Genomic DNA, 16,803 nt, shown 5'->3' on the forward strand with positions numbered 1-16,803 from the left:
ATGGGGTCAGAGGTGACTTTTTCAGAGATAGTAAACTAATAAAGAGGAAATGGTTACTATACACACATGGAGAATAATCAACATCTGCATGAGACATGGAACTTGCAGCCTTCTTTGACATGAACAACTTCATTAACATTTTCTAAATTTTTTTCTTGGCATGTGGGCTCACTAACAAGGCCAGCACTTATCCCATTCCTACCTGGCCTTAAGAAGGTGGTGGTGAGCCTACTGCAGGCACACCCACAGTGCTGTTAGGGAAAGAGCTCCTGGATTTTGATCCAGCAACAGTGAAGGAACTGCAGTTTAGTTGTAAGTCAGAATGGTGAGTGGCTTGGGTAGAAATTTGCTTTCGAGGGTGCCTTGGTAAGTTGCTGCAGTGCATCGTGTAGACAGTGCACATTGCATCACTGTGTGCCAGAGCTGGATTGGGTGCCAATCAAGTGGGCTGCTCTGTCATGGACGGTGACAAACTTCAAGTATTGTTGGAACTGGACTCATCCAGGCAAGTGGACAGTATTTCATCACGTTTATGGGAAATCAAAGGGAAAAATAATTAAAGGTTTCCCCAACTGAAACCGTAAAACATTTAGTATTCAATTTGCCCATGAAGGCAGTACAACTGGACATTGATAGAATAGAGACGTTGATCTTTACTGCCTAAGTATGTTGAGCAATCACAGGGTTCAAAAATCTATTGATACATTTACCAAGTAGGCAATACCCAGATTTTATAGCAAGTTTGTGTGGCATTGGTCACTAATGCAATCAGCACACGAGATTAAAAGCAACTAACAGATTGCAGGAGCATTTGGAACATATGACTGCTACAGGTTATGTAATGTCTTAATAGAACAGGAGTACTTTGCTCAAGTTAAAATGTGCAAATAAAGAATCTGACCTAAGTGGATTCAGTACCCACTTATCGATGATGTATACCACAGGATGCCATTGCTGTCTGTGTTTACACTTTGCTGAGCTGGCTCATGTTTGGATGGGTTTTGATAAAGATGTGGGGAGAATCCATATAAAGCATCAAGGTCTTCTGTATAATTTTAAACAACAGTTCCCATAGCAGAACACCTGCCACTACCACATCCCCAACAACGGCACATTGCGTGATGACTTGTTTAGGGCTGATATTCTGAGTGGGCTAATGCAAAACCTTCAAAGGTGAAGGAAAGTATACCAAAATACTTCTGGTTTGAAGTGCTGTTCTTTTGATAAAAAAGAAGAAAATAAAACACATTCATTGACAAAACAATTTTTTACTGCTACCATGGAGGCCCTAAGATCTCTCCATGTTAAACCAGGCCAGCTGCATTAATACAGGGAACATCCTGGAGTGACTTCACAGCAAATGGTGATGCTAAGGGCCTTGAAAGGAGAAGAGATACATCTTCAAACCAGCCTGAGAACTCAACCGTTATGAGCTGGCCACTGGAAACCATGCTGTAGTTAGCGGTGCAAATTTCTAAGCATCCTTGAAATAGCTTTCAAATCAATTCAGAGGCTGAGCCTTTATTTGCAATGCAACTGCTCAAGGTCTCATGGGGATGATTCCCCCAGACCTTACGAACATATGAATTAGGAGCAGGAGTAGGCCACTCGCCCCTTCGAGACTGTTCCGTCTTCCTTCCTTATTAATAATTAGTACAGATTGGTGTATTCACAAACTAAAATAAAAACAAAAAACTGCGGATGCTGGAAATCTATAACAAAAACAGAATTACCTGGAAAAACTCAGCAGGTCTGGCAGCATCGGCAGAGAAGAAAAGAGTTGACATTTCGAGTCCTCACCCAAACTCAGCAGGTCTGGCAGCATCGGCAGAGTAGAAAAGAGTTGACGTTTTGAGTCCTCATGAGGACTCGAAACGTCAACTCTTTTCTTCTCCGCCGATGCTGCCAGACCTGCTGAGTTTTTCCAGGTAATTCTGTTTTTGTTATTCACAGACTAACTGTCTCATTGAAATTATGAGATTCAATGAGGTTTGAATATTGAAATAAATTTGTAGTTGGATCCAAATGTAGAAATGCTCCTACAAATATTTTAAGACTTACAAAGGCCAATATTACCTAGCAATTTAAAATAGGCTACACTGACTGAGGTCAAGGACACTTGCATATCGCAAAGGAAAGAAACACTTGGAAGGTTGCTAGATGCCTGTTCTGAATGTGGAAGGCTGTGAGGTTGGTAGATCCTACATCTGGTAGTTCTAATGTAAATATTTCTAATTTTAGGCTGTAATTGAGGCTAAATTAAACTTATCCAACAGCAAGTTGTTCTGCAAATGCAGCAAACCTCCCAAGATGGATGTGTGCACAAAACAGTGTGGATTCTGGGTAAAAAAACAACTTCCCATTGAATTTTAATTGCTTTCTGTTTACAGGCTTTGGTGCACCATCCACCTGGGATAAAGGAAGGATAAGTGAAGAGGGAATATGGAAAAGTCACACAGAATATTTGCTATGATTGCAAGAGCATTTGTAATAATTTTAACTGCTCTTAAACGGTTATAATCACAAAACAACGTCTCAAAAAAATGGAAGGACAGGAGTTAATAGTTATATTATTCCAATCTAAATTACAAGCTGTAACAATAAAAATGAAAAAAGTACCTTGTTTTGTCTTTTAAAATAGAGATTTTAAAAATATTTTGCATATTGCCAACAATAAGGTATGTAAGATGAATTGGTTATGTGAGAAAGCAAAATGATTCTTTTCATGATTTTATATATTTCACCTTAGGCTGTAGATCTAACACGCAGTCAATCATACTGGAGTAGAAAGTATTTGTAACCAAAATCCTAAATTAGCAAATTATTTTTCTCTCAAATGTTAATGACTTCCATTGCATATGTGTAGGAATAATATCATTGGGTGCATTTTTGTTACAGGAAAACGTTCTGGTTGATTTCAATTATAAACTTAAAATGAAAGAATTCCAGAAAACTCAAAATCTTCATTCTTCAAATAAATCCAACAGCTGCCTGTAGTGGAGGGTTATCTAAGAGTCAATTGGGAAAGATCACAAGGGTAGCCTATTTCACTAAAGAGCAGACTTGCTTTATTACTATCAATTGGTGATTAGTATTAAATGGCAATTTGTAAACATATATTTGAGCTGGAGTATAACTGTAGCTGTCTCCTTTCCTCTGACATCATGACACACAGAAACGGTCTGTAAGTCAGTCATATGCATTGGCATTCTTGTTTATATTTGTAGAAAATGGATATATAGAAAGAATGTGTTCAAGAGAAGTCATCTTAAATGCATGCAAAAGGAGAAATACAAGTAGCCTCAGATCCAAGATAAAACAGAATCAGTCTGCACCTTAAAGAGTGTGAAGAATCTCCCCTTTGTGATCTCAGGGACACCATTGCTATTCAACTGAGAAAGCAACATTGGGTTTCTTTCAATGGTATACCTTGCAGAAATATTCCCAAATGATCTAAAATTAACCAATTCCTCCCATCCCTCATTTAGGAATTCAAACTGAAAAGGTAAAGATCAACTCCACTGAGTGATATCCCATACGTCTGTTGTAATGTCACCTCTTTTGAAACTAAAATTCCACTATATGGCCTTTCAGCTGAGCCATGCGTTGCAGGGGATCAGACTACAGCACACCTCAACTGCATGGACATGGCCCCTCTCCCCTAATGGATTATTCCAATCTGAGCACACTTAATCCCTATGGGTATGAAGCTTTACAGCTCAAAATGGAACTCTAACTTGTCATGGTGATTAGAGTTTTGTTCCTTGGGTTGGATAGCCAAGGTGGCCATCTCAGAATTACCACTGTTCTGAACAATGAAGGAACTTTTCTACCAGATGAAAAGAAGTGTCTTATTAGAGGACAAAGCACTTTCGAAAGAACAATTCTATGCAATAAACCTGTTTTCTGATGAAAAAATTCTTGGTCACACCAAGACACACTGGCCCTGATCGCAAGATCAGGATCACTATTTCCAACTCTGATCAGACAAAAAGAAAAATCTACTTACCTTCCTCCAATTATTCTGGGCAATCTTCCACTGAAAAATCCTTCTAAACTGACTCAGTGCAGGAAGCCTTGTAGATATCAGCAAAGGAAATCCGTGCAGAAGCCACATGCCCTTTTTATGGCTTTAGATGCCGTATTCTGGTAAGTAAAAAGTGTTTAAATGTCCCAAAGCTTCTTTGAAAAGCTAAGGACAGAAGTTGGGTGGCTGGGGTGTTGGGTGGCAGCAGGTAGGTTTGAGAAGCCAGGTGAGGGGAAGTTGGATGGGTCAGGAGAGAAGTCAGGGTTTTGGTTGTGTGTGTGTGTGTGTGTGTGTGTGTGTGTGTGTGTGTGTGTGGTGGTGGGTGGGTGGGTGGGGGGGGGGTTTGTAGGGTCAGTTATACAGTTATCCAGGAATTGGACTAAGATTTTTCTGTCTAATAATATTTCCCTGGGTAACTATCCAGCTAACTGTCCAAAGTCTCCGATTTTAACTGTCTTTTTCAGAAGGTCTTAGGGAGCAGAGGAATTGTTTATTAAAGTTCAAACTTCCTAAGCAATTCCCACAGAGTCAGTGCATTGGGACTTCCACAGGGTCCCAAAGTGCATATTGAGGGTTACATCCAGACTCTGATGATCCAGAAATTGGCAAGATTTGGGCCACTGTTTTTTCTATTTCTTTGATGGCTGCATTTGGCCAGGGAAACTCATAGATCTATACACAAGACCTGGAGGTATCACCCAATGGGAAAAAAAATCAACTTCAAAATAGGCACTACCATCTCATAAGCCTATTTAGAGCTCAGCAGCTGGGCTTTCTTTTCAGTTTCTTTAATCTTGTTTTGTAAAGCTCTGAGGAAGATTGCACTCTCCAGAGCCTCCATAGCTTTCTACAGATGACCCATCAAGAATAACATTTTGGATTTACATAAAGAAGCATCTTTAATGTAGAAAAACATCCTACACTCCAGAGGCATAATCAAATCAAATGGATGCCAAAATAATGACATTAGGAGGACTGAACAAAAGTTCAGCCAGATAGACTGGTTTTAGAGGAGGATAGAGGTGGACAAGTTTATGGAGAATGTTTTAAACCTAGACAGGTTTTAGGTATGGCCGTTAATGTGAGTCAAAAGGGGGAGATGTGCATAAAAGATCAGAGGCAGAGGAAGAGAGTTCATGAGGAGAGGGTTGCAGGCTGCAGGAGTTGAGGTGGAGAGGGAGGGGCTGTGAAAGGATTTAAACTCCAAGAATAAGAAGTTTAAGCTTGATGCTTTGGGGGAACGGAGAGTCAATTTAGATGAATAAGGAATTGATGATGAGTGAGTAGGGCTGGGAATGGGATAAAAAAAGGGCTGCAGAGTTTTGAATGGGCATATGTTTATGGAGAAAGATAGGCTGGTCAGGAGAGCATTGGAATTATTGTGTCAAGGTGACAAATTAATAAATGAGGGCATCTGCAACAGATGGGCTGAGGCAACAATGGTTACCAGGGTTGAAATAGGTAGTCTTTTGTAATGGAGAAGATTAAGGGATCTTAAGATCAACTCAGAACATTGAGATTGTGAACGAGCTGATTCAGTCTTAGACAGTGGCCAGGGAATCAGTGGCTAAGGAAAGAAATTTGTAGCTGTGGCCATAAGCTCAGCTCAGGGTTAAATATGGCACAGAAGAAATAAATAAATCCGTTCAGCCTGAGACAATGGACAAAGGTAGAATTGGTGAGCTCATCTCATTTGTTGGAGGTTAGAGGGTCATGAGGACTCGAAACGTCAACTCTTTTCTTCTCCGCCGATGCTGCCAGACCTGCTGAGTTTTTCCAGGTAATTCTGTTTTTGTTTTGGATTTCCAGCATCCGCAGTTTTTTTGTTTTTATATAATTTTCTCACTTTGCTTATGATGAGGTCATTTTTAATGTTATGAACATTTCAGTCAAGCACTTTAACCAGCTACAATTAAACTGAAACCTGAAGCCTTTCCATATTTAGACCAGTGTCAACACTCTCAGATTTACTGAAAGAAATTACAAAACCAAATTAAACTTTTCCTGCTTACCTTATGGTAACATCTATTACAGCTTTTTCCTCATGGCTTTATTTTACACACAGTTTAATCACAATTAGTAACTTGAGGGCTACACAATAGATTCACTTTGCATTTTAATTTGTTCCGTTAATTCTTTTACTGTATAAGACACAGCTCCTTCACTGAAACCGAAAGTGATTAATTTGTATTGAAGTATATATTATCTGAAAGCTGTTATTTAGTAATCCAAACTGCCATCTAGTGGGAAATCCTGTCATTACACACTGTACCACCAACCTTGTTTGCCTTTCCAGCAATAATAAAAGGCAGCTATCGCCATTAGAAAGCCAAGCACTAACTTGGACGAACCATTAATTGTTTTCATTTGGTAAAATGTTTATCCAAAGAAAAAGAAAAATTACTTCAAAAATTACTTCAACTAAACTTTAGAATGGGTAGATTGTGTCTGAACATCCTCAAACTATTTTAAAGAGACGAGGGCCAATTTGACAAAGTATCAAAGAACATTCCTTTGATGAAGTACAGAACAAGAGATCACTTTACCAATCAACGTCAAATTTGACCTAAGTGAAGTGTGGAACTGTTTAAAAAGGAAGAGAAGGGAGTTAAAGTTGAATTAGAAGTAATAAGTAGCATGCCCAAGTGTTGGGTTTGAAAGGGTCTTTGTTCCTCTTATTTTTTGAATTTCCAATATGCAATACCTTGCATTTGTCCACACTGAACTATATTTGCCACTGATCAGTCCATGTGGAAATCCTGTGAAATTGCAGGACATTCACTACAAACTGAAAGCACTGCCTTTGCCTTCTCCCCTCTCCTTGCCCTGCTCGGTGATAGTAGCATAAGAAAAAGAGTAGGCTATTAAGCCCTAGAGCCTGATTCACCATTCAATGAAATTTGCGATCTAATTCCATATACCTGTTTTCATCCCATATTCCTTAATACTTCCATATAACAAAAATCTACCAATCTCAGATTTAAAATTAGCAATTGATCTACCATCAATTGAAATAAACAAATACAGACTTGAATTTATATAGAGCCATCATGATCACTGGACATCTCAAAGCACTTTACAACTTCTGAAATACTTCTGAAATGGAGTTACTGTTATAATATAAGAAACACACAGCAAGCTTCCACAAATAGCAACGTGACCAAATAATCGGTTTCTTTTTGGTGATGATAACGACGACTGAGGGATAAATATTGGCCAGGACACTGGGCACAACTCTCCTGCTCTGCTTCACAAAGGTTCCAGGCAATACTTTATGCTCAACCGAGAGAGCAGACCGCAGTTTAACATCTCATAAAAAAGACAGCACCTCCAATACTTCTGCACGCTCTCAGTGCTGAATATCAGTCTTGATTTTTGTGCTTAAGTCCTGAAGTGGGCTTGAACCTGGAACTTTGACTCAAGAGGTGAATGTGCTGCTAACCGAGCCTGTCAGCTGGTTGCAGAAGAAAGTTCCGAATTTCTATCACTTTTTGTGTAGAAGAGTTTCCTACTTTCACTCCTGAAAGATCTGGCCCTAATTATTTTTTTTTAAGACCATACCCCTATCCAATCAGCATAAATAATTTTACCTATCCTGTCTATCCCCTTAATATCTTGAAAATCTTGATGAAATCACCCCTTAACTTTCTAAATTCCAGGGTATACAACCCGAACGTGTGCAATCTCTCATGATTTAGCCCTTGGAGTCCAGGCATCACTCTGATAAACTATGCTGCATTGCCTCCAAGGCCAATATTTCCTTCTAACATATGGTACCAAGTACTGCTCTCAGTATTCTTGGTGTGGTCTAACCAGGGCTTTGTATAGCTGAAGCATGACCTCTATGCACCTGCATTCCAGTCCACTAGACACAACGGTCAGCATTCTGTTAGTGTGTTTGATTATTTTCTGTATCTGGTTGTGACATTTTAATGATCCATGAATCTTTGAACCTTTAATCTTTTTAAGTCCAAAGTGGATGACCTCTCAGTTTCCTAATTGAAATCCATTTGCCACAGTTTTGCCCATTCACTTAATCCATCAATATTTCTGTAATGTTATGCTTCCATTTAGATCACTATCTTTGCATCACATGCAAATTTGGCTATGTGGCTATCTCTTCATCGAAATTATGAATACAATGAATAATGGAGGCCCCTTTTGGTCCACTACTAGTCACATCCTGCCAGTTAGAATACCTGTCCATTACCTCTCCTCTCTGGCCGGGATTTTCCAGCCTCACTGTGGTGGGACTCGTCATGGTTGATGCGACGGCCAAGATCAAAGTCCACGCACTTTCGGTGGGGCCGGATGATCCCAGCAGCAGGCGGGGCCAGAAAATCCTGCCCACTGTCTCCTGTCATTCAGTCGATTTCTTGACCAGGTCAATAATTTGCCTCCAATGTCATGGGCTTCAACTTTAGTCAGTCTTCTATAAAGGACTTTATGAAATGCCTTCTGGGCATCCATGTAAATAGACATTCTCCTGTTAAATATTTTAGCAACCACTTCAAAAATTTCAATCAGCTGTGTCAGGTGCGATCAGCTGAAAATTTTCAAGTTGTTTAGTCACCCTATCCTTAATTATAAAGTCGACCAATTTCCTGACAACAGATGTTAGGCAACTGGTCCAAAATGCCCTGGTTTTCTTCTTTTATCTTTCTTAAATAGTGGAATGATATGCATGATTTTTTTAATCTAATGGTTCCTGAATCAAGAGAACTTTGGAAAATTATACTTGGCGCATGTGTAATTTTCTCACCTGCTTAAAACCCTGGGATGGAAACCATCTGGTCTTGGAGATCTGTCACTCTTTGATGCTATTATTCTTTCATTACTGATATTTTGCTAATGTTAATTTTCGGAGTCATTGTCCTTGGTTCAATATTAACTCCCTTTGTATTTCCAGTATGCCGTCCTCTTCCTCTACTCCAAGTACTAATGGAAATGAATCATTTGAGAGGTCTATTTCCTTATTTTCATTAACAATATCACTGTCATCAGTTTTCAAGAGGCCCACATTGTTCCTGACCACCTTCTTTTTCTAAAATGCAAAAATGCGCAGAGTTTGATAGGCCTTGTGGGTGTCTTTTCATACTTCCTTTTTGTAGCTCTTACTATTTTTTTTGTCACCCTTTGTTGCTCTATGTATCTTTGTCAATCATCAGGATCTGTGCTTTTCTTCTAGTTTTATGCTGTATCTTACCTCTTTAGTTATCCATGGGTTTTTTTTGCAAGTAGAGTCCTTGTCCTTGAGGGGTATAAACTTTTGCATATTAAATTCTATTTTGAACATTTCCCATTGATTATCTGCTTTTACTCACTAACATGCTTATCCACTTTACTGTGAAAAGTTTCTGTCTCAATGCATTGAACTCAGTCTTACCCAAATCGAGAATCTTAGTAACTGTTTCCGTGCTTCTCCCTTTCAAACACTAAGTTGAAGTTGATCATATTTTTATCACTATGATACATGTTCATACACTGTTGGACTGTTCCCTAAATATTGCACATTGCTGATTAAATCTAGTATGGCATTCCCACTTGTTGGTTCTAGAACAATTGTTTTAGAAAACTATCCAGGACACACACAAGAAATTCACCACCTTTCTGATATGAGCTGGCCTATTTATCCCAATCTATATGTAAATTAAAATCCCTCATTAAAATCCTCGCTTTGCTATATGCTTGTCTAATCTCTGTATTTCTACAATCTACCACTGCAAGGGCCCAGGGAGCCTGTACACAATTGCCACTACAGCCTTATATCCTTTTTGAATTTTTAATTGAATTTTGACAGCTTACCTGCTGTTATATCTTCCCTTACCATTGAAGTGATTTCATGATTAATTACTATGGCTGCTCTGCCCCCTCTATCATTTTCTCAATCATTCCAGCAGAATTTATAACCTGGTATATTTAGTTCCCAGTCCTCACGGTCTTCCGACCAAATCTCAGCAATGGCTACCATGCCATACCCTTGAAGTTGGATTTGCACTTGCAATTAATTCTCAGTTCATCTGTATGAAGAATGCTTGTAGAATTAAGCAGGTGTTACAACACAGGTGATTAGTCAGCCTGTCATGTCTGTATCAGCTGTCTGCATCCTTAGCCCTGCATATGGAAACTTAACTATACCACACTTTAACTGATGAAAGGTCAACCTCCTCAAACCTTAATTCTGTTTCTTTTTCCACAGGTGCCTGACCAGCTGAGCATTTCCAGAATTTTCAGGGTTTTTTTTTTTAAAATCGTACTTTAACTGTTCACAATAAAATACCTGAAATGCCTTGAGGGCTTGATTTGCGTCATTGGCGACCTCAGTGGCTGGGTGCTTTTAGCATATTACCCATCACTCCAAAATCTTTTCCTTTTCTGTTGTGCACAGTAACTATCCATTATGCACATGATCTTCTGTTTCCTATACTAGTATAAATTTTTATATTTTTCCACACTTGATTCAATTGCCAGTCCTGAGCCAATCTAGTTGATCTGAATAGATCAGTTTTGTTTTGAGTAAAGAACATTCACAAAACAAAATTATGATGGCAGGAAACCAACAGCCAACTATTTTAATATATTCAGTGAGTAATAATTTGCTATATAAAAGTTTATTCCAGTATTTGGGTGATACACAAATGTTTAGATAATTACTGAACAAAAAAAAATGGCCAATTCTCAACTTATCCATTCTTGAAAACAACTAAAGTGTGAAATAAACTAATTTCAAATGTAATATGAAATTTGATAAATTTAGGTTAAGTAGGAAAATAATTGGAGATTACAAATGAGTAGAATATAACAAATTTTATTACTTCTAGAACATAGCAATAAACATATTTCAAATCTTATTCTATACAGGATAAATTATTCAACTGCAATAGCTAACCACTCACCAGTGCCTCTAACCTAGGACAGTGAATGGACAACTGAATCAGCGTGTTGTCTGTAATCTGTGGGAAGAGAGAGATATTAGTTATTAGAACTGCCGAAGGGGGTAAAAAATGACCAGACTCCTATCAACCCATTTACAAATATATTAATTGCTCCTTCATGCAACATAAAATATTGGAATAATATAGAATAATTTTATATTTTTGGCATGTAAGCACATCATGGCATTATCAATTACTACTTTTATTAATACAAGTGAAAAATTTAGAGACATAGAATGGAACTTGGCAGTACGAAACTTAGGAAGGTACATCTTCTTTCAGGCTACAATCCGCAAATATTTTGTAAAGGAATTTTGAGCCTAATTTGAAGAGATATTTGTGTTCTAGGATTTGACAATCTCTGGTGTGTACATTGCAAAGATAAAACATAAGAAACAATTAAAAATGTAACTATCAAATACAAACTGGTACCACTCAAACACTATTTTGAGCAGTAAAACGGACAAGCGTTCAGAAAAGCTCAATTATTTCTGAAACTGTAAGTTATATGGAGTAGATCATTCTGTCCCTCAACCCTGTTCTGCCATTCATTAGATGATAATTGATGTGTATTTCAACTCCACACCGCTTAATTACCTTAAAAAAAATCTATCAATCTTGGTCTTCTTACATTTCAAATTGGCCTAGCATGCACAACATTCTCGTGGAGAGTTCCAGATTTCTACCACTTTGTGTGAAGTGTTTCCTGATCTCTGTCTTGAATGGCCCGGCGCTAATTGGCCCCCTTATTTTGGAACCCCCAGTGGAAATAGTTTCTCTGTATCTCCCCTTTCATTATCATTTTAAACACTTCAATTAGGTTACACCTCTTCTATACTCAAGGGAATAGAAGCCAGGTTTATGCAACACTTCCTCATAATTTAACCCTTATAAATCCTGTATCAATCTGATGACTTTGCAATGTGCCCACTTTTGGGCTCAATATACTCTTGTTCACGTGTGAACTGAATACAATCTCCCAGATGGGTCTTTCCAAGTCTCCAGACAACTGAAGGATAACTTTGTTCTCCTTTGTACTCCAGCTTTACAAGATAAAAGCCAACATTCTGTGCCCTTTTGATTGCTTTTCACATTTGTTCGTTAGCTTTCAGTGATTTGTGTACATAGACATCCAAATCTCTGCTCTTCCAGCTCACCATTCAGAAAATATGCCAATTTGTCTATGATCCAAAGTGGATGACCTCTCATTTCCCTAGATTGGCCTCCAGTGGCTACACTTTTGCCACTCACTTAATGTGTCTGTGTCCCTTTCTAACTTCGTTTTCCAAATATGCCTCCCAGCATTGTGTCATCTGTAAGCTTGGATAAATATGGTGAAAAGGCAAGAACTTGGTACATATCCTAGGGGAACACACTTATTACTTCCTGCCAAAGTACCTACTTATGCATACTCTGTCTCCAACTGCCCAACCAACTTCCAATCCATGTTACAAAATCCCCATTAATTCCACACTTTTGCCAATTATCTGTTCTGCAAAATATTATGAAATATCTTCTCGTGTTTGCTCTTCAGCTGAAGCAATAGAGAGTTTAAAGTGTGGTTATTTTTGGGTGTCTCAGTGAGATATAAGAGTTGGGTGAGAAGCATCAAGTGAGAGCTCAGGAATTCACCGGAAGAAAATGTTCTACACGTGTGCCAGCCCCACGCAATGAGCCTGTGTCAAACTAGTGGTAACTCTTCACTGGTTTGTGTGTCTGTAAAGATATCGCTGAGCAAAGGAATATTGGGAAGTTGAATCATCATGTGTTTGTATTGAGATCTTTCCAACTTTTTTGTCTTGTGTAATATAGTTCATTTTTGGTTTAATAAGTATTTTATTCTGTGTTCAAAATTCATTAACAGATTCTGTTAATGTTCAACAACTTTCCTCCACGGTTTCTAAAAAAAAAGTTAGGATCTATCAAGTCAGGTTCCACTCTAGGATCTGACATGTCCAGTATTAATATCAGTTGGGATCGTAACACTTGATTTAATGATTTTTTTCGCTTGATGCACTGTTGTGTAGGATAGACAGACTGGATACAGGGATGATATTTCCTCTGGCTGGGAGGTCTAGAACAACAGGTCACGGATTCAGGATACGGGATAGACCATTTAGGACTGAGATGAGGAGAAACTTCTTCACTCAGAGGATGGTGAACCTGTGGAATTCTCCACCACAGGGGGCTGTGGAGGCCAAGTCACTGAATATATTTAAGGAGGAAATGGAGATTTCTGAACTCTAAAGGTATCAGTGGGTATGGGGAGTGAGCACGAGTATGGCGTTGAGATAGAGGATCAGCCATGATCATACAGAATGGCACAGCAGGCTCGAATGACCTATTCCTGCTCCTATTTTCTATGTTTCTATGTATAGGAGAGAGGTGCTCTTCCCTAAAGAGGGAAGAAGAAGCCTACTGCTGGAACAAAGGCAACGTGGCTGAAAATGGCGAAGTATATCAGGAGCATTATGTCATACACCTGGCAGGAAGCATTTTAATGATCTAACCAGAATAGGAATGAAGAGTGCAGGTGCTCATCCACTTACATCCCATTGTGCTCAACACCCACATGCTGTTGTGCATATTACCCAAACCCTTCATTTTGCTTTCTCAAACAAAACTCAAATCACAAACTCCTCACACCCAATTACTTTGTCAGTGCATCCATCCTTGTCTATACTTACTCATATTGCCATCTATCCATCTACCGTTACCACTTGCCTTGATCCCTTTGATGCCTGATAGTCACTCGCAACAAATATATCATTCATAGGTGTCTTTCCTGCATTGAGAGAAGAGTGGGCAAAATGCAAGGGAGCAGGAGAAGACTGAAATCCTCCCGACTTCACGATGGACAACCATACGGCAGGAAATCTTACAGGAAGACTGGCATTTGGCATCCCCGACCAACAGATTTGGAAAGATTGGGACCTATCAGCTACCTGGTGAGTATTAAATATCAGCAATCCACATCATACAACACTCAATCACCTTCAACTTGATTTCAGCAGCCAGCGAAATATGATAATTTTCATAATTGTAAGTTGCAAAATTCTTATCTTGCCAGTTCATCTCATCTCTCCAACAAGGGCCTTCAAACGTACATCAGTCAATGGAGCATCTGGACCACAAATCTCAAAGAAGCTGATTCCTTCTGAGGCTACGCCTTCAAAGAACACCTGCATCAGCGCAGACAATCACACTTCTGTGGATCCATTTGGATAGCTAGTTTACAAGCAAGCAAAAGCAGATAGTGCTGGCAAGAACAGCTGTGGAGAATCCGCAATGGAGGAAACAGCCCTTTCCAAGCTCTGTTCAACTAGACATTGATCTTATGCCCTGATAGCCATTGATAAAAAGGACAATCATTCAAGGGTAGCAGAAAATCTACAATGTACTGGCAGGACTTGCATGCACATTGTCCAGGATTGTGGAGAGAATGGAGGGGTTCAGATCAATCACTGCGAGGATGTCCTCTTCCATTGAACTCTGTGGAACATAATTGCAGCAATCACACAGTGGTGCAGACTCTAGAAGGCAGCATGTCTGGTGCCCTAAATCGGCTGACAAACATCTCAGTTTGGCCTTTACACCATGTCACCGATTTGCACCAAGCTGCTCTCCAGGACCTAGTGCAAATTATCACACTGTGTTCAGTGACCTACACTGGCTCCTGGTTAAGCAACACCCCGGTTTTAAAATCATTTATAGTCATATAAAGATAAATAAAATATTGTCAGGTCATATGTTGAGCTGTTTTCTATTCAGACTTAATGCAAGATCGCTAAAAATCATTGTAACCTTCAATAGAAGATTACAGAGCATAGTATAGTCATCCATAGTTGGTGAATTAATATTGTATGTTTGTATAGAGACGTTTAGGGAGGGAATTCCAGAGCTTAGGGCCTAGGCAGCTGAAGGTACAGCCACTAATGTTGGAGCTATTAAAATCATGGATGCTGAAGAGGTCAGAATTTAAATAGCGCAGATATTTGAGGGTTGTGGGACTCGAGGAGATTACAGAAATAGGAATGGACCAGCCATGGAGGGAGCTGAAAAGAACCATGAGAATTTTAAATTTGAGATGCATTTAACTGGGAGCCAGTGTAGGTCAGTGAGCACAGGCGTGATGGGTGAACAGCAATAGGTGCGAGTAAGGACATGTGCAGCAGAGTTATTGATTACCTCAACTTTACAGAGGGTAGAATGTTGGAGGTAAAAGGAGTTCATTACATAATCAAGTCTGGAGGTAACAAAAGCATGTATGAGGACTTCAGATCTGAGGCAGGGCAAAGATGGGTGATATTACAGAGATGGAGAAATACAGAAAGAAATAATCACTAACCAATCGCTTATCTGCTTTTCTGTGACGTCACACTTTGATTTTTATTTCAAACACATACTGCTCACTCCCTTCAGAGCTCTCTATCCCTTCAGTTTCGCTTAGTTCCTGCTCCTCATTAGTGTTAGAGTGAGGATGGAGGAGACAGAGGGGAGGGCTCAAGAAGATAATTGCTTAAAGAGTTCCCTGGAGTAGTTATTTGCCACGGCTGGCCTGTACCAGGACGTGCAGAAAAGTTCACGAAAACATAGTTGAGCAGTGCTCCAGAATCCTACCAAACTCCAGGCTCTCCACCTGGCCTGGAGGAGACAACAGGGCTTGCAATAGCTCTCTCAAAGTTTGTCTGCTAATGACCAACAGAAATTCCAGATCTGTGACTGCTTGTGCCTCAGTTAGATTATAATCTATTATACTCAAAGGAGAATTGTATTATTTTGTTACTGTGCCCTGAATATTCTAGATTGCTAGATCTCCTGATAAAAGAGGTGTCCCCATCTTGTCCACCTTTGAGCAGTCATCTCCTCTTGTCTTGCCACTCTTTACCTTTTACAGATTAGTATTTCTGGATCCTCAGATGTGTAATCACTCACATCAATGCCATATTACAGCAATATTTCCATGTTGATAGTTGATGCTTTGGGTTGAGTGTTGGTGCTGAAATTTAAATCAAGGCTGCAAATGGAGAGAGGCTAAAGGTATGTAGCTAAAGATTTGGAGGAAGCACTAAGGGTGGCAAGGGCGCAGAGGTACTCTGGGTGAGCGACTTCAATGTCCGTCACCAAGAGTGGCTTGGTAGCACCACTACTGACTGAGCTGGCCGAATCCTAAATGACATAGCTGCCAGACTGGGTCTGTGACAGATGGTCAGGGAACTAACGAGACGGAGAAACATACTTGAGCTCATCCTCACCAACGCGCCTGCCACACATGCATCTGTCCATGACACTATCGGTAGGAGTGACCACCGCACAGTCGTTGTGGAGATGAAGTCTGGTCTTCACATTGAGGATATCCTCCATCGTGTTGTGTGGCATCATTGTGCTAAATGGGATAGATTTCGAGCAGATCTAGCAACTCAAAACTGGGCATCCATGAAGAGGCGTGGGCCATCAGCACCAGCAGAATTGTACTTGAACACAATCTGCAACCTCATGGCCGGCATATCCCCCACTCTACCATTATCATCAAGCTAGGGGATCTAACGGTTCAATGAAGAGCGCAGGAGGGGATGCCAGGAGCAGCACCAAGCATACCTAAAAATGAGGTGTCAACCTGGTGAAGCTATAACACAGGACTACTTGCATGCTAAACAGCATGAGCAGCAAGTAATAGACAGAGCTAAGCGATCCCACAATCAACGAATCAGATCTAATGAAGCAGTCCTGCTACATCCAGTCAGGAATGGTGGTGGACAATTAACAACTCAGGAGAAGAAAGCTCCATTAATATCCCCATCCTTAATGACATCAGTGCAAAAGATAAGGCTGAAGCATTTG

The 16,803-nt window shown here is 39.7% G+C and overlaps 1 protein-coding gene across 2 annotated transcripts in view; it reads right to left on the reverse strand.

The window, feature by feature from the left end:
* The window catches only part of fbxl2 (F-box and leucine-rich repeat protein 2), a 221,297-nt gene that overhangs the window by 29,890 nt on the left and 174,604 nt on the right, over positions 1–16,803 (reverse strand). For both annotated transcript variants that reach the window (XM_041190237.1, XM_041190238.1), the window contains one exon: positions 10,924–10,980. In XM_041190237.1, coding sequence (XP_041046171.1) covers positions 10,924–10,980 — 57 coding nt within the window. The remainder of the gene's footprint in view (positions 1–10,923; positions 10,981–16,803) is intronic.

Source organism: Carcharodon carcharias, chromosome 6 (assembly GCF_017639515.1).
Source record: "Carcharodon carcharias isolate sCarCar2 chromosome 6, sCarCar2.pri, whole genome shotgun sequence".
NCBI classification, from domain to species: domain Eukaryota; kingdom Metazoa; phylum Chordata; class Chondrichthyes; order Lamniformes; family Lamnidae; genus Carcharodon; species Carcharodon carcharias.